Below are 23,418 nucleotides of genomic sequence, written 5' to 3' on the forward strand. Positions count from 1 at the left end.
GGAGCCCCATGCAGGACTCAGTCCGAGGAACATAAGATCATGACTTGAGCCGAAGACAGACGCTTAACCAACTGAGCCACCTAGGTGCCCTAAAACTTTTTTAAAAAGAAATCCTCCTCTTAACCTCTGCCACTTGTCAAACTGCCCTATCTCACCTTTCCTTAGCCAACATATTTCTTTTTTTTTTTTTTAACTCAGTTAGCCAACACATAGTACATCATTAGTTTCAGATGTAGGGTTCAACAATTCATCAGTTGTGTATAATATCCAGTGCTCATCACATCATGTGCCCTCCTTAATGTGTATCACCCAGTTACCTCACCCCCCACGCCCCCCTTGAGCAACCCTCAATTTGTTTCCCATAGTTAAGAGTCTCTCATGGTTCATCTCCCTCTCTGATTTCTTCCCATCCAGTTTTCCCTCCCTTCCCCTATAATCCTCTGCACTATTTCTTATATTCCACACATGAGTGAAACCATATGATAATTGTCTTTCTTCGACTGACTTATTTCACTTAGCATCATACCCTCCAGTTCCATCCACGTCGATGTCAATGGTAGGTATTCATCCTTTCTGATGGCTGAGTAATATTCCATGGTCTATATCGACCACATCTTCTTTATCCATTCATCTGTCAAAGGACGTCTCAGCTCCTTCCACGGTTTGTAAGCCAACGTTATTTCTTAGCAGAGCAGGTAGTCTTTACACACCGAGATGCCACTTTCTCAAGCCCTCATTCATCTGCAGCAGACGTCCTCCTCCCCGCCCCCGCCTCTCCATTGAAACCGCTCTCACTGTTCCTCCACCACCTGACTGCAACATCCAGCGGCCTCCCAGCAGCTCTCACCCTCCTCCATGAAAGCCGCATTCATCTTCCCTCATGTGTGCCAGGCAGAGCACTCAGGCCTTTGGATTCAGTCGCCAAGTCAGCCCCATACAACTCTCTAAAATCAACTCATACCCTCCTTGAAAAAAAAAATGTTGACAAGAAAGCTCAAAGTCACACAGCTGGAAGTGGTTTGACCCAGCATGTCTCTTCCACCTCAGTGGTTCCAAAGGATTTTCTTTCCAAAGTTTATCCCAAAGGGAAATCCAAAACCTTACAGCATTTTTTAAACCAGGAGAGAACATTTCACATCACAGGTAAGTAACTTTAGCTGCATTTTTGTCTTTGTGTTAGAAATGTGTGAGCTAGAATGTGTAAATGGTTTCAGCATTAAGCATTAGGACTAAGGACAGAAGCATCTAGTCTGTATTGCACGGAACGCCCACAGGCAGAACACTACAGGGGAAGCAGCTGAGCCCGTCAGCTAAGCCTGCAGGAGCTGGAGTCATGTGTGCTGGCATTTCAGCCCCAACACCCACTCTGGTAGCTCCAGAGGCTGAGGTAGGGCTGGGCACATCATGGGCACTCTGACGACCTTTGTAAGGAGTGACTATGATTTTCAGCCTGTTGCTGGACCTTTTAAGCCTCACTTCCTCATGTCAGAAATCAGTCAATGATAGTACTTATTTTATAGGGTTGTGATAAGGATTAAGTGAGGCAGTGCGTGAAATGTATTTGATCCAATGCCTGGTCCGCTCAGCACATTTCAGCTGTACTAAGACAGGCAGCCCTGTCTCTTCATTGAGAAAAGACAGAAACCGGAGTGGAGGTTAGGCTGCTGTAACAGGGAGAACCCACACGACTGACTTGAAGAACATGGAAGCTTTTTTCTCATGCCCCCAAATCCTCTGTAGGTAAAAGATAACAGCCTACAGCATTCCAAAGACCAAACCCTTCAAGGGGTTTATGAAAGAGAACTGGACGAGAGCCTACCAATGCTTGTTGACCTCTTTACCTACTTCATCCTCCAAGCTGTCAGGACCTGGGACTGAGCAATGACGGAGCTTTTTCCATCTTTAACATCGAGGCGGAAGCCTCAAAAGTATCAACTCCTTATACCAACTTATAACGGAGCCATTGTGGGGGGACACACGTGAGAGATCCCCCAAAGAGAGCCACCTCCCCACCACAAGATCAGCTCCAATACTGTTAACTAACTTGAATTTAAATAAAATCTTGAAAGAAAAAAAAAATCATCTCCAATACTGAAAATTATTCCTTCACTAATACAATAATTAGGGTCAAGACACACAGGACCAATCCAGTGCAGAACACTTGACATCTGTCTGATAATCAGAGTACCCACTAGCGGCCAAGTTTAGCCCAGAAGAAAAATGGATGTTTTGGATAAAGAGCTCTGGAAGGGAATAGGAAGTTCTGCTGTGTGTGTATTCCTCATCGTTGTACCTAAAATAAACAGTCCCCTTTTTTAAGAGCTTGGATATTGAGTATTTAATTCAAATGGCCATAGCTTGGGTTAAGGAGAAGTGGAATAAGATATCCTGAGGTTACAATTAAGCTGTCCTATGGAGCTCTGTAGAGATCTGGCTGTATGCACAGTAAGACACTGTGAGGAATTCAGAGCTGCAGAAACAGGGAGCCTGATGGAAAACTTTAGAAGCCCAGGATCTCCAGGGTTAGCACAGAAGAACGAGTGTAGCTTGTGGGTCTGGGTCTGGGACTTCCAGGCGAATTTGGTTAGGCCGACTCTAGTTCTCGCCTGTGTTTTCTACCGCCCTAATTCCTGATTAAGGTTCCTGTACTCCCAGCCAAGGACCCTCTTCAGAACAGTAGGGCATATGGTATAAATAGTTGAGTGCTGTTCAAAACAGAAGCATAGAAAGAAGAGGCTGGACGTGGAGGCTGGACGTGGATAACAAAAACCTCAAGCACCATCTTGATGAGTTCAGACTTTATCCAGTGAGCACTGAACAGATGTTGTAAGGTTTTATGCCAGGAGATAACATGATCGGATTTATGTTTTAGAGGGGGAAGTTTGTGATGAGGCCAAAATCAGCTGGGACTCTACATGGCAAGGAACAGAATTTCTAGTATAACCATCTTAAAAAAAGGAATTTATTTATTGGCTAATACGCTGAGACGCTTACAGACAGGCCCAGCTCTAGGCGTGGCTGGATCTAGAGCTCGAGCAGCATCTCCAGCGCCCGGATTTGGCTCCACTTCTCCAGAGAGTCAGCTTCATTCCCAGGCTGGCTCAGCTTGTGTTAGCAAGATGTTAGCAGCCCTAGCCTCACAACCTCATGCCACCAAATCCAGAAGAAGAGAGAGCATCCCTTCCAGGAGCTTTCACTGAAGCTTCTTAGATCCTTCTCAGAAGCTCTAGCAATATCTCCTAATGTCTCATTGCTTTTCAACTGGGTTGTCTGCTCATTCAAGAACCAGTCACTATGGCCAGAAAACCTGTGTCTTAGTCTATGCAGGCTGCTATAACGGAATACCACTGACTGGGGGCTTAAACAATAAACATTTACTTCTCACAGTTCTGGAAGCTGGAAGGCCAGGACCAGGGTGCCAGAATGGTCAGGTTCTTGAAAGGGCTCTCTTCCTGCTTGTGTCCTCATGTGGCCTTCCTTGAAGCAAACATTTAAAAAGAGAGACCACGTGTCTTCTCCTCTTTCTATGAGGGTGTTAATCTCACCACGAGGGCCTCATCCTCATGACTTAATCTAACCCTAATTACCTTCCAAAGGCACCACGTCCAAATACCATCACATTGGAAATTAGGATTTCAACATGTGACTCTCAAAGGGACACAACCATTCTGTCCATAACAAAATATATTGATACGGGCCTTACCTAATCAAGATCCATTCTGCAGATGGGGACCCATGCCAGAAATGGAGAAGGGGCGGCCCCATTTATACTATAACTTAATAGTAGGGGAGGGGTGGTTTCCCAAAGGACAATCAAGGGATGTTTTTACCAAAGAAAGGGATAAATTGATGTTGTGGTAGCCAACTCCCAAGATGACCCCTAGGGATCCTCACATTTTGGTTTTCACACATAGTTTCCTACACGTACCAGGTTTGGTCCAGTAGAATACAGCAGAAGTGAAAACATTGGAAATTAGGTATAAAAAGACTCTGGATTCCATATGGAGTAATCTCTCTCTCTCTCTCTCTCTCTCTCTCACTGTCACACACACACACACACACACACACACACACGCCACTCCCTCAGAGAAAAGCCGGCTGCATTATGGTGACACTCACATAACCTAAGGAGAGGCTGACTGAAGCCTCCAGCCAACAGCCGGCAAGGAAGGGAGGCCAGCCAACAACCACGTGAGTAGGCTTGAAGCAGATTCTCCAGCCACTCCAACTGGTGAGATAATCACAGCCCTACCCAACAGCAGGACTGTAGCCCCCGAAGCAATGCTGAGCCAGAGCCACCCAGCGAAGCCAGTCCCAGATCCCTCACCCTCAGAAACTGTGGGACACAATACATATTTGTTTCCAACTGTTGAGTTTGGGGGTAATTGGTTGCATAGCAATAGGTCACGAAGAGAGATGGCGAAGCAACAGCAGTTGTGCATTAATTCAGTCAATCATGGGGTTGATGGGGCAGCGGTAAAGGCAGGGGACAAATTAGAGAAATGCTGGGAAGGCAAGTTGTAACAAGTTGGTGATAGATGTGACAGGGTGGGAAAGGGGGAGTCAAGAATTAAACTTCACCTCCAGGCTGTAGTATGAGTGCAGCAGAGAATACGGGATGGAAGCACATGGGACCGCCACGCACTGGAATCTCTGGGAGGGGATTCCAGCAGGCAGGGGGTGCATAGGGTCTGAAGCATGGGAGACAGTGTAGGCCAGGGCAGGCTTTGGTTGTTTTTTTTTTTAAGTTTATTTTATTATTTTTTTAGTAATCTCTACACTCAACGTGGAGCTCGAACTCACGACCCTGAGATCAAGAGTTGCGTGCTCTTCTGACTGAGCCAGCCAGGCACCTCCAGAGAAGTTATTTTATTTTATTTTATTTTATTATTTTATTTTATATTTTTTGAAGATTTTATTTATTCATTTGAGAGAGAGACAGAGAGAGCACAAGCAAGGGGAGCGGCAGAGGGAGAGGGAGAAGCAGACTCCCCGCTGAGCAGGGAGCCGGACACGGGGCTCGGGCTCGATCCCAGGACCTGGACCCAAGCCGAAGGCAGCCTCCCAACCATCTGAGCCCCCCAGGCGCCCCCAGAGCAGTTTTTAAGATCCAGTTGAAAGGGATCCCCAGAGATGTGACAGCTGGACAGTGAAAATAGATGAAGTCCTCAGGTTTTTGTTGAGGCCAAGAAGGGGAGAGAGTATTCTGAAAACAGATTAAGAAGGTATTTACCTTGGGGCACCTGGGTGGCTCAGTCGGTTAAGCATCTACCTTGGGCTCAGGTGCTGATCTCCAGGGTCCTGGGATCGAGCCCTGCCTTGGGTTCTGTGCTCAGCAGGGAGTCCGCTTGTTCCTCTCCCTCTGCTCCTGACCCCCCAAAAACTTCCTCTCTCTGTCTCAAATAAATAAAATCTAAAAAAAAAAAATGTATCCATCCTAAAATAAATGAGTTCTGCAGATGTCATGTACAGCATGGTGACTACAGTTAAAAACACAGTATAGCATATTTGAAAGTGGCTAGGAGAGCAGATTTTAAAAGTTGTCATCACAAGGGAAAACAGACTGCAGACGAATTGTGATCATTTAGCAATACATACAAATATTGGATCATTACATTATACACCTGAAACTATTATAAAGTTAAATGTCAGTTATTTTTTTTTAAGATTTTATTTATTTATTTGACAGAGATAGAGACAGCCAGCGAGAGAGGGAACACAAGCAGGGGGAGTGGGAGAGGAAGAAGCAGGCTCATAGCGGAGGAGCCTGATGTGGGGCTCGATCCCATAACGCCGGGATCACGCCCTGAACCGAAGGCAGATGCTTAACAACTGCGCCACCCAGGCGCCTCAAATGTCAGTTATATATCAATAAAAATAACATTTTTAAAACCGTATTTGCCTTGGAAGGAGGCTTCCAGTGACCAGTGGAAGAAGGGCCTTGAGCTCAGAAGATCCCAAGCACGAACACTATGGGGACGAGAGTTCAGGGGAGATTGGCTGACCAGAGAGAGGCTTATGACCTGGGCAGCACCAAGGGTTCCGGGAATATGACTAAGTTGCCTCACAATTCGGGCAGGACACCATCAGTGTGTATCTACACTTCATTTGGTGCCTTTGTGTGTGACAACGTGGCTCGCACACTCTAGATTCGTCCACCAAAACACATATTCATACTCTATTGCATTTAACATCTGATTTTAAATACATGCTCCCTGTCAAGTGCATTTATAGTGCATTTCACTATAAGGCATGTCAAGTGCATTTATAGTGCTTTGTTCAGTAAGTCATTTGTCAGCCTTGACCTTGCCTGGAATCTGGGCTGTAGTCCCCACGCCCGCAAGGCAGCTTGCCTTTCTCCAAATTCCTGTAGCGTTCGTGCTTCACATCTCCTCTAGCAGTTGCCACAGGCTGCCCTGGAGTAGGATTATTTGTGGGCAGACTCTAGACTTTTTTATGTCAGAGTTTTGTTTTATAAATCTTGTATCCTTCTCACCAAGAAGACCATTCCCCGTGCTTCGCAGGCTGCCACACAAACCCGCCCACATGGAACAGCACCTGGGCTCCATGACCAACGCCCTCTCCCCATTCTTGGGGAGCGGTACGTCCTGCCCTCTTGGTGAGACCCTGTGCTGAACGAAGCTACCCCACGGCCGTGAGTAATTGGCTCATCATGGGTCAGTGCAATTTGCTCTACCTCAGGAATTTTGAGTTTGGAACCGAGAGATCCAACGTGGAGGCATCTTAATGGCACACACGCCAGAAGGAAGTCTGCTTCCCAGTCTGGGGCCGAAGTACTCAGAACAGCCCTGGTGCTGCCTCCTGAAGCTGAGTTGTTCAAACCTCCTCGATCTCATGAGAGCCCTGGGACCTTCCACCAATTTCTTCTTTTTGCTTAAGCTGGTTTCAGTAACTTCAGTGCAAAAGCGCTTCCCACACAACATCACCAGCACAAGCAGCACAAGATGCGTTTATCATTAAGCAAGTGCTCGGAAGGGTCTAATGAAATCCGAGGGCAAGAATGGGTCCAGGCCTGAGAAGGAGTCTGGAAACTGGAAGTGGGAACTGTCAAGAACGTAGAAATATAGTCTTCCCCTCTCTCTCCCCTCTCTCTCTCTCTTTGGTTTTCACTTGCTCGCTCCCTGCAGGCTGGCTTGCCCTGCCTCTCAGTCCACATGGCATAAGTTGGTCGCACCATGTCCCCCAGTTTTCATATCTCCTCCATCCAAAAGCAGATCCCAGAATGAGAGTGGAATCTCTTAGTCCCAATTCCAAGTTCCCTGGAGAGGAAAATCTGATTAGTCCAGTTTGGGCAAGGTGTCTATTCTGGTCACATCGGAGGAGACAAGATCACATGGCACAAACAGAGACAGCCCACCCCATAGCCGAGGATGAAGTGTAGCAGGGTCATCGTCAACTAGGCTGGCCACCTAAACGTTGAACAAATGAGCCTCTCAACTTCAAAATGGCCCAGTCTGCCTTAAGTCCAACTTACAAGCACCCAACCCCTTCTACTAGGGCAGGCTGAACCGGCTTATCTGTCTTCCTGCACTAGGCTCTGCTTTGGCAAAGATGTGTGAGAAACCACCTTATTTGCCTGAGTCATGTGTATTTTTCTCACTATGTCTGATGGAGGAAGCTACCCTAATAATTACCTACTGTACCTTGTAACATTCAAGAATAGTCAGAGGCCTACTACGTGCCAAATACCGTGCAAGGGGTTTTGTAGACTTAGCCCATTTGACCTTCTCAATACCAAACATGGGTATTGCTAACCCCGTTTTATGGAAGAGGAAATAAATTCCAAGAAGTCTATTTTCCAAGTTCCATAACTATTAGTGACAGTGCAGGATTCAAACCCAAGTTTGTCTAAACTCAAAGCCCATTTGCTCTTTCCACTGGGCCAAGGTCAGTTTCGGTATGGAATGGAGAGGTGGGCAGAGTGGAGTCTTGGAAAACGGAGGCTGAGGGCAGAACGGAGCTCTGGCTCAGGGGCTGTCCTGTCCTCCCCGCAGCCCTCATTCAGCACACTGCCTCTTCGACCCAACCTCCTCCAGGAAAATGGGGCTCCAAGGAACACAGTAACATGATGCTAACAGCGGGGCTTGAGATTCTGTGCAGCGATTTATCTTTTGAGTCTTAAAGCATTTTATAAGTATTGCTTATCCCAGGAAGGTTTAAAAGAGGCCAAATTTAGGGCAATGCCAATAATACTAATAACAACAACTTACATGTATTGAGTGCTTACTGTTCCTGACACTGTGCTGCCCAGACCTTGTGTGCATTCAATCACTTAAACCTGAAAACAAACCAAGTTTTTATTAGAGGTGACTGAGACGGAGACCTAGAGGAAGTAACTTCGGGGGGTCTCACAACAAGTGAGCGTGGGGACCCAAGCTGGTTCTCTCAAAGGGCTCTAAGTGACACTGCTGTGACAGAAAGTAAATACTGGCTAAGTATGCAAGGACAACTTAGGGCCAGAGAAGTTTCAGGGGTGCCTGAGTGGCTCAGTCGGTTCAGCATCTGACTCTTGATTTCAGCTCAGTTCTTGATCTCAGGGTCGTGAGTTCAAGCCCCACATTGGGCTTCCTGCTGGGTGTGGAGCCTGCTTTAAAAGAGAGAGAGAGAAGTTTCAGGAAACAATCTGTCACACAAGAGGGAAGGCGAGGCTAGGAACAGGCAGCCCTCAGTGTGATGGGTCAGGAAGCACACCCTGGGAGGCAGTGGCTTCCACCTCCCAGCTGGTGGTCAAGGCTATCTTGACTTGGGGTTGAAGCAGCAGCAGCTGCTCCATCCAGCTTGCCCAGGGTATGCGACCCCCCCAGGGACACACCAAGACTTTCCAAGGGATATCCGGGCATTAAATTCCATATTAAATGACCCACTTGTAATGCTAGATGCTTGTCTTACCCAGTCTGAGTTGCTGTAACGGAATTCCTTAAACTGGGTGGCTTATAAACAGTAACATTTATTTCTGACAGTCTGTAGGCTAAATCTAAGATCAAGGCTCTAGGAGATTCTATATCAGATGAGAGCCCACTTCCTGTTCATAGATGAGCCAGCCATCTTCTCACTGTATCCTCACATGGATGAAAGATCAAGGGTGCTCTCTGGGATCTCCTTTATGAGGGCACTAATCCCATTCCCTGATCATCTCCCAAAGGCCCCACCTCCGAACACCATCTCAGGGAATTAGGATCTCTACATATGAAGGGGGAAGTATACAGACATTCAGTTCCTAACAACCCTCCTTTCCAATCCTTTCCTTTTAACTAAAGTGGATGAGGTTATAACCAAGTTGCCAGCCAACACCTTATTAAGTGTGATTTTGGGGTCATCTGGGTGGCACAATCAATTAAGCATCCGACTCTTGGTTTTGGCTCAGGTCATGATCTCAGGGTCATGAGATCGAGCCCCAAGTGGGGATCTGAGCTCAACGAGGAGTCCACTTGGGATTCTCTCTCTCCTTCTTCCTTTCCCCCTCTCCCCTCCCCATGTGCATGTGCTCTCTCTCTCTCTCAAATAAATAAATAAACCAAAAAAAGTGTAATTTTAATCAGTCATAAAATCATTTTTTACATATAACTCACAAGGAATTTTACAAATTGAGTGACATCACTTTAACTAAACTCCATCCATTCCCATCTACTTGTTTATATAAACAATATTTCTCAGCACTTACACACATAAATGCCTCCTTCTTACAATTAACATTACTCATTCAATGTTATATGGGGAAAAAATAGCCTGATCCACCTCATTAGAAGATGTCTTTCCAGTAAAATTACTTTCAAAATGGAATAACTATCAGAAATTGTAATATATTTATCGTGGGGTGTAGGAGGTAAAAGAATTTACCCAAGGCAGAACAAAAGAAATCCAAGTTAATTGAATACACTGCAAGGGAGCAGCAGGCAGGACAGCAAAGGAGAGACTGCCACGAGGCGGTGGTGAGGGGCTATAGTTACAGGGCTGAGTGAGGCAGGACAAAAGGAACAAGGGTGTTACTGGTAAGAAAGAAGAGGGGTGTATGGCCGTGGCCACAGCACCCTAGAAACATTGGCTTAGGCTCTGTTAGAAACTTTGTATGATGACCATCCAGGCTATGGAGTGGATTCTGGACTTTGTTTCCTCACTATAAAACTAAGCTAACTGTAGAAAGTCAAATCCTGAAACCCTTTATTGGAAGCTCTGCCCCTAGGCTGGAAATCAAAGTTGTCATGTATTATAGTGACCCGCATGGCTCAGAACCTTCAGGACCTTTTATGGAAAAGATTTCAAGGAGCAAAGTTTCTCATAGTTCATGATTCTAGAGAATAAGATCTCTCAGTCCTATGCCATTGGTGTTAAATAATATCATGATCAATTTTTTTAAAGACTTTATTTCTTTGAGAGAGAGAGAGAGAGAGTGCGAGCACATGAGCGGGGACAGGGGCAGAGGGAGAAGCAGACTCCCTGCTGAGCAAAGAGCCTGATGTGGGACTCGAGCCCAGGACCCCGGGATCATGACCTGAGCCAAAGGCAGACGCTTAACGGACTGAGCCACACAGGTGCCCCTCACAACCAATTTTAATGGGTCATAGTTGTAACAAGAGTTAAGCGAAATGATCTACACAAAATGTCTGGTGCATAAGGGTCCAATAAATGGCAACCGCTCTTACAAGTTTTAGGATTGGTGTCGGTGTTAGTGTTAGCCTTAGTATTATTCTTTCAGGTTTCCTGTTAAACCATTCCTTTCCTTCTGCGGCTCGGGCTGCCGCCAATTTAAAGGTGGACGACGGTTTTTCATTGAGATCCTAGCCCAGGCTGGATCGCTCCTTGAAGGAGCATCGCCGAGGCTCTGGGGCAGCCCCCACCCCCACCCGTGTTCTAACACCGTCCACAGCCAGAGGCTCTCTTTTCATCAGCGAGCACCGCTTTCCTTTCCTCGGAATTCGGTCTTTGCCGTCAGGGTAGCACTTCTGGACTTTGTTCTGTCTTTTGTGTACAGATCGCCTCGAGGCTCTTGGGGGAAGGAACCCTTCGCGGGCAGGAGCCCACCCCACGCGCCGGCCCTGCCGCCCTGGAGCGCCGCTTGGCGCACGCACGCACATGCACACGAAATGCCGAGGGCTCCCCGGGTCTGCGGGCTCTTTCGTTTCCTCTGTGCGACGCCCCCCCTCCACGCCCCTTCGCACCTGGGGAGACACAGCAGTTCGCGGTGTCTTTGTCAGACAGGTTCCTCCAGCTCTGTGACCTTCTTTCTCCGAGTGTAGGCCTCAGCCGCCCTTCTTGCTTCCAAACGCAGTGACACTGGGATTCAGAATATAAAATTGCATTTACTTTAAACAAACTGCTTATTTTTCTATATGCATCGCCTCAGGAAAAAAAGACACACAAAAACAAGAAAGAATCCAAATATCGCCACAAGCAGACCCCCACGTTCGCCACCAGCACGTCAGCATTCTTTCTGGCTTTCTCCCTTCGCATATGTTCTTTTGTCAAATCAAAATTAGGATCACTCTTTGGCAGAGTTATAACTTTTTTTTTTACTTAGCAAGAACCTACCGCAGACATCTTACTCAAATAGTCTTTGGCATCATGATTTTAAGCAAGTGCTTATCATTTATGAATTCGATGTGCAGTGTTACGGAAGACCTGGCGGGTGTTTTCCTCCCTGCGGTGTTTTCTTCAAAACCAGAAACTCCGCACCCAGCAGGTGAAGAGTGGGTTGCAAAATGTTTTGAAGCATGTGACAGCTGTGTATTTCTCCAAACAGGACGGGAGCCCGCCTCACCCTGTCCCTCTAAACGGGACAAGATCGTTCTTAAAATAAGCCACCAGGACAGGCCACACATAACCACCAACGGCCCAGCGATAGTCAGCTGGACACATTTATCTTGTGGTTAATCCGCCGTTTCGAAAGTCTTGAAGATGCATTTCAACATGACCGGGAGCGTGCTGCACTGACTCTTCGTAAAACGTCTTTTTCTGTAAACCAGGAATATCTTTTCCCATCAGTAAATATAGTTTCAACCCCTCATTGTAAAAAATCATACACACGTTTATACAAATTATACAGAATCGGTAGAATGCTGGTAACTGGCAACTCCTGAAGCCAGGAATGGGTACCTGGAGGTTTGTCGAACTAATCTCTACCTCTGGGCCTGTTTGAAATCCCCCCGAGGAATGTGTAAACACAAGTTCTCACGCGCGCTTCCGGCTGACTTCAGCTGAGACCACACCCCAGGCCTGCGGAGACGAACAACACTCAGGTTCATTCGAGGTGAGTGGCCAGCTTAGGAAAGAAGACCAATAAAGAGATTTAGGGCAGGTGGTCCTCACTCTGGAAAGGCTACTGTAAGGTGATAGGCCCGGGGGCAGGGAGGGCTGTGGAGGGGAAGCAGAGAGGAGCCCGCTGTTCCGTGCAACTGCCTCGTCCCTTTCCTGGGGAACCGTGTGGCTTGCTTCCTCCTGCCTCTTGCTCAGGCTTTGGGGGCCCTGGCCCGTCATTAGCACCTGGGTCCTGTGGGAGAAGCTCCGTCTGCACCTGCTGGAGGCGGGCTCTGGATGCCCCCAGGATGCTCCTTGCTCCATGGCGGGAGCGTTTTCCACTTACTCCTGCCTTAGGCACCGTTTGCTCCCACCCCAGCCCTGTGAGCGTGTGGTTGCCCAGCAGCCCAGAGATGGGAGTGAGGGGTGCTTGGGCTGAAGAGCTGCCGGGTGGTGAATTCAGCAAACATGCAACCTCTTCTGTGGGCAGGCCTTTCTGGCTGTGCAGCTTGGCTAACTCGACTTGTTGTAGGAAAGGCCAGCAAAGGTGGAAACAAGCAAACAGACAAACAACGACAAAAACAAGGATTGATCATTTGCACAGAGAACTACAATTTCTGGCTGTACAGGCTTTTTTGTCTATTTTTTGTTTTTGTTGCTTTCTGTTTTGTTTTGCTTGTGCAGTTATTTAAAAACCAAAATAATAAATTCCTAATATTTGGTCTAAAACCAAAGTTATTACTGCTAGGAATTATTAATTAGGGGGTTTCACCTGAAAATTTGTATTTGGGGACTTGGGTAAAAGCATCTTGACAGGCTCCTGGCTAGCTTAGTGGGTAGAGCGTATGACTCTTGACTTTGGGGTTGTGAATTCGAGCCCCTTGTTGGGTGTAGAGATGACTTAAAAATAGAATCTTGGGTGCCTGGGTGGCTCAGGCAGTTAAAGTGTCTGCCTTCAGTTCAAGTCATGATCTCAGGGTCCTGGGATCTAGCCCCACATCGGGCTCTACCGCTTGGTGGGGAGTCTGCTTGTCCCTCTACCTTCTCCCCACTCATTCTCTCTCTCTCAAATAAACAAATACAATCTTAAAATAAATAAATAAGCCTCAAGAATGGCTGAATTAGCCTAAGCCTCTCATTTTACAGATAAAGAAACTCAGGGCCAGAGAAGGTGAGTGACTGACCCAAAGTCACACCGCTAGCTAGTAAGAGCTAGGAGGAGAAACTGTAGTTCCTGACCCCAGGCCACCTGCTTTACCTGAGGGTTGAGACCACTGGACCCAATTGTGGTCAAACCAGGCTCCGGTCCATCTTCTTACCTTATTAGAAAGAAAACTCCCAGCTTCCCGTGGCACCCTTCCTTAAGACAGTATTTCTCCAGGTAAGTGACCACCTGTTCCAGAATTGGTCTAGACGCCCGTGAAAGGTGCAGTTCTGGCCTCAGCCCCTCAGTAAACTTAGCTGAGTTATCTGACGTCTCTAGACCCCAGCTGCCCATCTGTAGGGAGGGAATAGTGAGAGCTCCACCTCACAGAAATGCATGGAAAGGCGCCCCTACAATTTCTGACATAATGGTGGTTACTGTTCCCTCTTAATTCCCAAGGATGACAAGACAGTCATTGTGTTGAACCACGGGGGACAGAGATGACCCTGCCAGTCCTCCTCCTTAGGGAGCTCACAGTCTAACTGCTGACACAGTGAGTCCTTCCTCTTCAAACCAAGGCTCCCACTCTTAATGATTCAGTGAGGCCTGTGTTGTTTGCATTTTCCAGAACAAGAAGCTATTTGTACCACAGAAAGGAACCTCTGCTGGTTGAGGGTATTCTCCCACCCTGAAGGTAATAAAGCCCTCCTCAATTTCCCCATCTGTAAAATGGGCTTTCTCCATCCTCAGGGTGAGGAACACAGGCATCTTTGGGTCACATGCAGAGGCCTGGGGAGCTTTCTGAGAAGGTGGTACTCTCAGGGACAAGAAGTCTGGGGAGCAGAACCCCAGACAGGCCTCCCCTCGGGAGAAGCCGCTCAGGAGTAGCCCATCGGACCTGGCTGAGACAGAGGGCACCATGGCCAATGAAACCAACCGGGTGGGAAACCCCAAGGCCCCACCCAGCCCACCTGGCCAACACCTGCAGAGCTCTTGCCTGCCCGGACCTGTCTCTGCCCAGAAGGGAGAGGCTACGCTCAGCCATCCCTCCTCTGAAGCCCTCAACTTTCTCCTTCCTTTCCAGCTTTGACTTCCAAGCTGAATGGACACAGAGAGTTAGTTCTCCTGTTGTTTCCAGGCCCCAGGTGGCAGGAAAACCAGCACCTTTGCTGTGACAGCTGCAGGGAGCACAACAGAGGGAGGCCAGGAGGTGCCGCCCCCACCACCCACCGCTGGCACCAGCAACAAAGGCGTCCCTGTTTCCACACTCCTGCAGGTGGCCTCAGTGGCAGGCGCCAGAAGTCTCTGGCTCACACTTGCAAATGGGAGATGCGCCCCTCTGCTTTGCCAGGCCTTCTTAATTTAATGCATTGAAGTTTAAATACATGTAAAGTGATTATTTCAACTAGTTAATGCAAATCATTAACTTAACCCTCCAACAGTCCAGTTCTTATTAGTCTCAATTGGCAGAGGAGAAAGCCAGGCGGCTGACAGTGGCTGACCCAGGACACTTGACCATCCGAGCAGATCAGTTTTTCACAGCATCCTTCTCTCTACAACAAAATTATTTTCATCAAGAATCATGGAATGAAACAAATAATAAAAATGGCCAGAAAAGAAACACAGTGAAGTTTTTCTTGTATTAAACTTTGTATATCAACCATAAGAGACTCTTAATCATAGGAAACAAACTGAGGGCTACTGGAGGGGAGGGGGATGGAGGGATGGGGTGATGGACATTAAGGAGGGCATGTGATGTCATCAGCACTGGTATTATGTAAGACTGATGAATCACAGACCTGTACTCTTGAAACAATATATGTTAATTAATTGAATTTAAATTTTAAAAAAACTTATATCAAAACATATATATTTTTTGGCTTCACTTTTTTATTCCTTATCAAATTATTATAGCAACAGCGTGTGATTTGTAACAGAGAAAAACCATACACAACTCCAGTCCCCTGAGAAAATCACATGTTTATTTCTCCATCATCCACTTTCAGCCTACAACCATATGCGCACATATCTCTCCATGGCTCTAATGACAGAATCTTCTATTTTTATGTCTTCTTTTTGTTGCCTGCCATATTATAAGCATTTTCAACATGGCAGTAAAGTCTTTATAATTATGGTTCGAAGCGGCTGCATGGGACAAATGAGAAGCCTACCACATGAACAACAATGCGAGGGTTGTAGGGGTGACAACATAAACATAACAACTCAGTATTTTTTTGTTTCAACAACTAAAGCAATGCGTGACATTTCTCAGCAGCAGAAATATAAAGTCATCTCTGTTAAATTCAAAATAAAACACAAATATTACATTACAGAAGGAAGTAATAGATTAAGTACTCTAATTACATCAATATTTGGATAGGGGTTTGGGGGTTTTTGTTTTTGTTTTCTTTTTTATGAAAAGGGAAAAAACACATGAAGAAATGTTTCCGAATGAATGACTAAATGAGCAAACATATGAACCAATGTACCAAACCATTTGTTTTATCCTCTGAATTGATTAGTTCTGCTAAAAAAAAAAAAAGTCACACATTCTGTTATTGTAAGTTCCTGGTCCTGGTACACACACACACACACACACGCACACGCACACACACTGTTGGATATAGACCTTTTCGTTTTCACTGAAAAATCCCGCATTCCTTAGGTTTCTTTTTTTTTTTATCATTTTTTTATTTTAATGTTTTTTTATTATATTATGTTAGTCACCATACAGTACATCCCTGGTTTCTGATGAGTATTGAAAGCGGCCAGGGCAAAGAAATTTCTCACGTACCAAGGCAAAAGCATCAGAATTACGTCAGACCTGTCTACACAGACCTGGAATGAGAGAAAGGGTTGGGGGAGCATATTTAAAGCTCTTTCAGAGAAAAACATGCAGCCAAGGATCCTTTATCCAGCAAGGCTGTCATTCAGAATTGATGGAGAAATAAAGACATTTCAGAATCGCCAGTCACTAACCAATTTTGTAACCACGAAACCAGCCCTACAGGAGATATTACGGGGGGTTCTATAAAAGTAAAAAGGCCCCAAGAGTGATACAGAACAGAAAGTCACAGCCAATACAAACAAAGACTTTACTGGCAACATGGCAACATTAAAATCATATCTCTCAGTAATCAGTCTTAATGTAAATGGTTTGAACCATCCCATAAAACGCCACAGGGTTGCAGATTGGATAAAAAGAAATGACCCATCCATTTGCTGTCTACAAGAGACTCATTTCGAACCCAAAGATGCATTCAGACTGAGAGTAAGGGGATGGAGTACCATCTTTCACGCAAATGGACCTCAAAAGAAAGCTGGGGTAGCAATTCTCATATCAGATAAATTGGATTTTAAACTACAGACTATAGTTAGAGATGCAGAAGGGCACTATATTATTCTTAAGGGAAGTATTCAACAAGTGGATATGACAATTATAAATATATATGCCCCCAACAGGGGAGCAGCAAGATACACAAGCCAACTCTTAACCAGAATAAAGAGACATATAAATAAAAATACATTAATAGTAGGGGACCTCAACACTCCACTCTCAGAAATAGACAGAACACCCTGGCAAAAACTAAGCAAAGAATCAAAGGCTTTGAATGCCATACTCGACGAGTTGGACCTCATAGATATATATAGAACACTACACCCCAGAACCAAAGAATACTCATTCTATTCTAATGCCCATGGAACATTCTCAAGAATAGACCATGTTCTGGGACACAAAACAGGTCTCAACCGATACCAAAAGATTGAAATTATCCCCTGCATATTCTCAGACCACAACGCTCTGAAATTGGAACTCAACCACAAGGAAAAATTTGGAAGAAACTCAAACACTTGGAGACTAAGAACCATCCTGCTCAGGAATGACTCGATAAACCAGGAAATCAAAAATCAAATTAAACAATTTATGGAGACCAATGAGAATGAAAATACAACAGTCCAAAACCTATGGGATACTGCAAAGGCAGTCCTAAGGGGGAAATACATAGCCATCCAAGCCTCACTCAAAAGAATAGAAAAATCTAAAATGCAGTTTTTATATTCTCACCTCAAGAAGCTGGAACAGCAACAGAGGGACAGGCCTAATCCACGCACGAGGAAGCAGTTGACCAAAATTAGAGCTGAAATCAATCAAGCAGAAACCAGAAGTACAGTAGAGCAGATCAACAGGACTAGAAGCTGGTTCTTTGAGAGAATCAATAAAATTGACAGACCACTGGCAAGACTTATCCAAAAGAAAAGAGAAAGGACCCAGATTATTAAAATTATGAATGAAAAAGGAGAGGTCACGACGAACACCATTGAAATTGGAAGGATTATTAGAAATTTTTATCAACAGCTATATGCCAATAAACTAAGCAATCTGGAAGAGATGGAATCCTTCCTGGAAACCTATAAACTACCAAGACTGAAAGAGGAAGAAATTGATTTTTTAAACAGGCCAATTAATTATGAAGAGATTGAGTCAGTGATAAACAACCTTCCAAATAACAAAACTCCAGGCCCGGACGGTTTTCCTGGGGAATTCTACCAAACATTCAAAGAAGAAATAATACCTATTCTCCTAAAGCTATTTCAAAAAATAGAAACAGAAGGAAAGCTACCAAACTCATTCTATGAGGCCAATATTACCTTGATCCCCAAACCAGGCAAAGACCCCCTCAAAAAGGAGAATTACAGACCGATTTCCCTAATGAATATGGATGCCAAAATCCTCAACAAGATCCTGGCTAATAGAATCCAAGAGTACATTAAAAGGATTATCCATCATGACCAATTGTGATTCATCCCTGGGATGCAAGTGTGGTTCAACATTCGCAAATCGATCAGCGTGATACATCATATCAACAAGAAAAGACTCAGGAACCATATGATCCTCTCAATTGATGCAGAAAAAGCATTTGACAAAATACAGCATCCTTTCCTGATTAAAACCCTTCAGAGTGTAGGGATAGAGGGTACATTCTTCAATCTCATAAAAACCATCTATGAAAAGCCTACAGCAAATATCATTCTCAATGGGGAAAAGCTGGAAGCCTTTCCCTTAAGATCAGGAACACGACAAGGATGCCCACTCTCGCCGCTATTATTCAACATAGTACTAGAAGTCCTTGCAACAGCAATCAGACGATAAAAAGGGATAAAAGGTATCCAAATCGGCAAAGAAGAAGTCAAAACGTCTCTCTTCGCAGATGACATGATACTCTATATGGAAAACCCAAAAGAATCCACGCCCAAACTATTAGAAGTTATAGAGCAATTCAGTAATGTGGCGGGATCCTCAGGTTTCTTGCTGGGATCTTTTTCTTGCCCAAGCAGAACGGGCCTAAGTGAGCTCCGTAGTCTATGCTTAGTGCGCCACCCAGTGGACAAGTTGTCTGGCATGTAGCCTTTCTACCGCTGACATAGGTCACAGACGTCAGAAAGCTCTTCAAACGTTCTTGAAACAGGTTGTTCCTCATTATCAAATCCATTATCAGTTCCTGACCACCCTTTTATGAACCCAAACCCATTTCCAACCTTGACCAGCGTTTTTATTGTAATTTGAAAGAGGACTATATCCCCGAGCAACAAACTATCCCAATGGAACAAGTGAGAACAGAGCCTGGCATTAAAATTAAATAAACACAGTGAAAAATCAATGTGCCATGTGTCTGCAATAGCACAGGGGAGCATCTTGACATTGGGCAAGCAACAAATGACAAAAATTCAGAGGGAAATTAGTAAGTCAACAATTGTAGTTTGAAGTATTACCACACTCCTCTATGGTTAAGCAGCATAATTAATAAGACTGAGCTATTAGCTATCTATAACCTCCTGTACCTGGAAAAAATAAATACACATTCCTTTTGAGAGATGCAACATTTAAAACAATATAGTAAGCCATAGGGGCGCCTGGGTGGCACAGCGGTTAAGCGTCTGCCTTCGGCTCAGGGCGTGATCCCGGCGTTCTGGGATCGAGCCCCACATCAGGCTCTTCCACTATGAGCCTGCTTCTTCCTCTCCCACTCCCCCTGCTTGTGTTCCCTCTCTCGCTGGCTGTCTCTATCTCTGTCGAATAAATAAATAAAAATTAAAAAAAAAAAAAACAATATAGTAAGCCATAAAGCTACAAATTCCAAAGGATCCTTACCATTTGGACTGTATTCTTTGATGACAAAGTAATAAAATTAGAAATTAATAACTAAAGTAGAGCTTTTTAAAATCTCAAGACAGGCAAAGGTCTATGAAATATTTGGGGGAATGGAAATAATAACTTCGATTTTTTAAAGAAAAATGTGCCTTCTAAAAGAATGGAAATACAATCTCATGGCTTCCCAACGAGACAAGAAAAAATAGAGATTATAGAAAATTGGTAATGTTTTCAATCCAGACAAAAATAGGACAAAGTAAAAGGGAAGACTATTAAAAAGATAATACAAGATGAGATAGTGGAAATAAATCCAAATGTATTAATAATTATAAGAAAGATAAACATAATAAACTCAGATATTAAAAGAATGTATCAGATCAAAGTCCTAAAAATCCAATAAAATGCTACTTATGAGAGAGACCTACAACAAAACCAAAAAAAAAAGAAATTGAAAATAAAGGGATGAGAGACTGGCTTAGCAACATAACATGGCAAATAAACCTTATGGTATTAAAAAATTAATAAAAGATGAAGAGGAACAGTACATAATAAAGGAATACGCCATTAAGAAAAGAGGACATCATAAATCTTGGCAGATCGAATAACACAGCCAAGTCACTTTTTAAACTATGCGCACAGATTCTTTAACCCCCTTTCCTTCAAAAGATGGAGCCTAACTCCCCCGCCTTGAATATGGGCTGAGCTTTTAGCAACTCACTTCTAACGACTAGCATGTGGTGAAGTAACGGAATGTGGCATCGAAGTTCCATCAGAAAAGACATCGCAGCTTCTGCCTACACACTCTTGAATCACTTACTCTGGGGAAAGCCGGCCGCCATGCCATGTGGACACTCCAGCTGCCCAGGAGGGGTCTGCAAGCTGCCAACCATGTGAGTGAGCTTGGAACCAGTCCTCCAGCCCTGGGCACACCTTCAGAGGACAGTGGCCCCACAGAGAGACTCAAACCAGAACCACCAAGCTAAACCATTTCTGAATCTCAGAGTCAGAAGCTGTAAGATTATACAAGTGTAGTGTTGTTTTAAGCCATTAAGTTTGGGGGGTAATTTATATATAGTAATAAATAATTGATAAAATGGCCTCAAGCTGTGGAAAGCAAGAACGGCTATAATGACAAGAAGAAATAGACAAATGCCTAGGCCTAGTGGGAGATTCTAACAGCCTCTATCATAAATGGAGAGATCATGCAGAAAAAGTGTGAAAATAGAAGATAGTAAAACTATTAGCTCATAGGTACTAAGAATTTATGTGCTGGGCATCATTCAAAGTATTTTTGCTTAGATATAGAAACTTGCATTAAAAAAATAGAGAGCATACATTACTTCAAATGTGAAAGGAGCATCACATATATTGACCAGTTATAAGATCACAAAGAAAATCTCAATGTATTTCAAATAATCTGTTATACTAATCACTGTTTCTACTAAATGCAATGCAATTTAATTAAAAAGCAACAATTTTTTTAAAAAGTATTTTTAATCCACATCTGAGAACTTAACAATTTATTCCCAAGTAGCTCATGGTTAAAGGTGAAATTACACTTATTTAGAACCAAGCAATGGAAGTACAGTTGACCCTTGAATAACATGGATTTGAACTTCCTAAGTCCACTTATACATGGGTTGTTGTTTTTTTTTATAATCAGTACAATACTATAAACGTATTTTTCTCTTCCTTATGGTTTTCTTAATAACATTTTTTCTCTTTCTTTTAATGTATTGTAAGAATACAGTGTGTAATATACATAATATACAAAATGTGCATTTATCAACTTGTTTATATTATCAGTAAGGCTTCTGGTCAACAGTAGGGTATTACTAGTTAAGCTTTTTGGGGGGACAAAGGTGTGCATGGGGTGGGTTCAGTACCTCTAACCCCTACATGATTCAAGGGTCAACAGTACTACTAATCAAATCTTGTGAGATGTAACTAAAGTGGCATTTAGAGGGAAATGTGTAGCCTTAAATAGATTTATTGAAAAACCAATGGAAACAAATAAGTGTGTTCAACTCGTGAAACCAAAAACAAATACAGAGTAAGCCTAAATTAAGAAAAAAGAAGGAAACTTAAAAATTGGATAATAAATTAAATTAATGAAATGGAAAGCAACAACAAAATCATAGAAAGGGGAAGATTGACAAACCCCAAAACTAGTTATTTTTTTAAGTTATTAACTTTATTTATCTATTTATTTATTTTTAAGGATTTATTTATTTATTTCTTTATTTGAGAGACAGAGAGAGCGCATGTGAGCAGGGGAAGGGGCAGAGGGAGAGGGAGAGAATCCCAAGCAGACTATTCTGAGCATGGAGCCTCACGTGAGGCTTGATCTCACAACCCTGAGATCATGACCTGAGCCGAAATCAAGAGTCCAAGGCTTAACCACCTGAGCCACCCAGGTGCCTGAGCATCCAGTTCTTGGTATCAGCTCAGGTATTGCTCTCAGGGTCATGATTTCAAGCCCCGCATTGAGCTCCTCGCCTGATGTGGAGCCTACTTAATATAGATAAAGATATAGATATAGATATGAAGAAAACAAACAAAATAAGCAAATTTTTTAAAGGAGAAAAAGATTTGAACAGACACTTTCCCAGAGAAGACAAGTGGATGGCAAGGAAGCCCATGAAAAGATGTTCAATGTCATTAGTCAACAATGGGAACAACCCAAAGATTCTTCAACTGCTGAATGAATAAACTAACTGGTACAACCGTATGATAAAATACTATTTGGCAACAAAAAGGAAGGACTTACTGATACACCTAATAAAGTGGATAAAGTCAGATGTATTGTGCTGAAGTAACAGAAACCAGTCTCAAAAAGCTATGTCATAGATGGTTCTATTTATACAACATTCTGAAAAAAGCAAAACTATAAAGATAGAAAGCAGATCAGTGGTTACCAGGAGCTATGGCGGGGGAGGGGTTGGCTACAAAGGAAAACAGAGGAATTTGGGGGGGAGATGGAACATTTCTTCGTTGTGGTGGTAGTCACATGATTGTATGAGTGTCAAAAGTAAAAACTAAAAGGGGTGCATTTTACTGTATATAAATTAATAGGTTAATAAATCTAAAATAAACAAAACTAATGAAATAGATAAACTTCTGATGATATTGATCAAGATAAAAGAGAAAGTCGCACAAGTAAACAATTTTTAGGAATTGAGAAATATAAAAGGGGACATGATTACAAATAATACAATTTTAAAAATCAAAACATTTTACAAGAACAAATTTGTTTTTTTGTTTTCTGGGCTTTTTTACGATTTTATTTATTTATTTAACAGAGAGACAGTGAGAGAGGGAACACAAGTGGGGGGTGGGGAAGGGAGAAGCAGGCTTCCTGATGAGGGGCTCGATACCAGGACCCTGGGGTCATGACCTGAGCTGAAGGCAGATGCTTAACGACTGAGCCACCCAGGCGCCCCTACATGAACAAATTTGAAAAAATACTAAAATGGATAACTTCATAGGAAAAAACCACCGAAATTAATAAAACAGAAAACCTAACTAAATCAACAATCACTCAGGAAATTAAACTAGTAATCAAAAGTCTCTCCCATCAAAAGACACCAGGCACGTATGGTTTTATATGTCAATTTTATCCAACTCTTAAGAAACCATTAAACTCTATATCCTACAAACTGTTTCAGAAAATTCTAAAAATGCAAGCTAGCTATTTCATTTTATGAAGTTAGGATAGCTCTGACAGTAAACAAGGACAAGAAAAATTACAGATCATTTTCACTAATGAACATAGATGCACACATTTTTTTAAAAAACTACTGTATTTTAAAACACATGCACTCTCACATGTTCTTATCAAGTAGGGTTTAGCAAGGATATAGGATAGTTT

The 23,418-nt window shown here is 43.7% G+C and overlaps 1 protein-coding gene across 2 annotated transcripts in view; it reads right to left on the minus strand.

Moving 5' to 3' along the window:
• Positions 1-8,300: 8,300 nt before the first annotated feature.
• Positions 8,301-23,418, minus strand: part of SUSD6 (sushi domain containing 6) — a 123,364-nt gene continuing 108,246 nt past the window's right edge. The window contains exons 6-7 of one of the 2 annotated variants that reach the window (XM_040641724.1): positions 11,178-11,292; positions 8,301-8,605 (exon numbers count right to left, since the gene is read on the minus strand). In XM_040641724.1, coding sequence (XP_040497658.1) covers positions 11,210-11,292 — 83 coding nt within the window. In that variant the 3' untranslated portion in view covers positions 8,301-8,605; positions 11,178-11,209. Of the gene's footprint in view, positions 8,609-11,177; positions 11,293-23,418 lie in introns of both variants that reach the window. The other variant, XM_040641725.1, reaches the window with a different exon arrangement.

The sequence above is a fragment of the Ursus maritimus genome, unplaced genomic scaffold (genome assembly GCF_017311325.1).
Source record: "Ursus maritimus isolate PB19 unplaced genomic scaffold, ASM1731132v1 scaffold_25, whole genome shotgun sequence".
Taxonomy (NCBI): domain Eukaryota; kingdom Metazoa; phylum Chordata; class Mammalia; order Carnivora; family Ursidae; genus Ursus; species Ursus maritimus.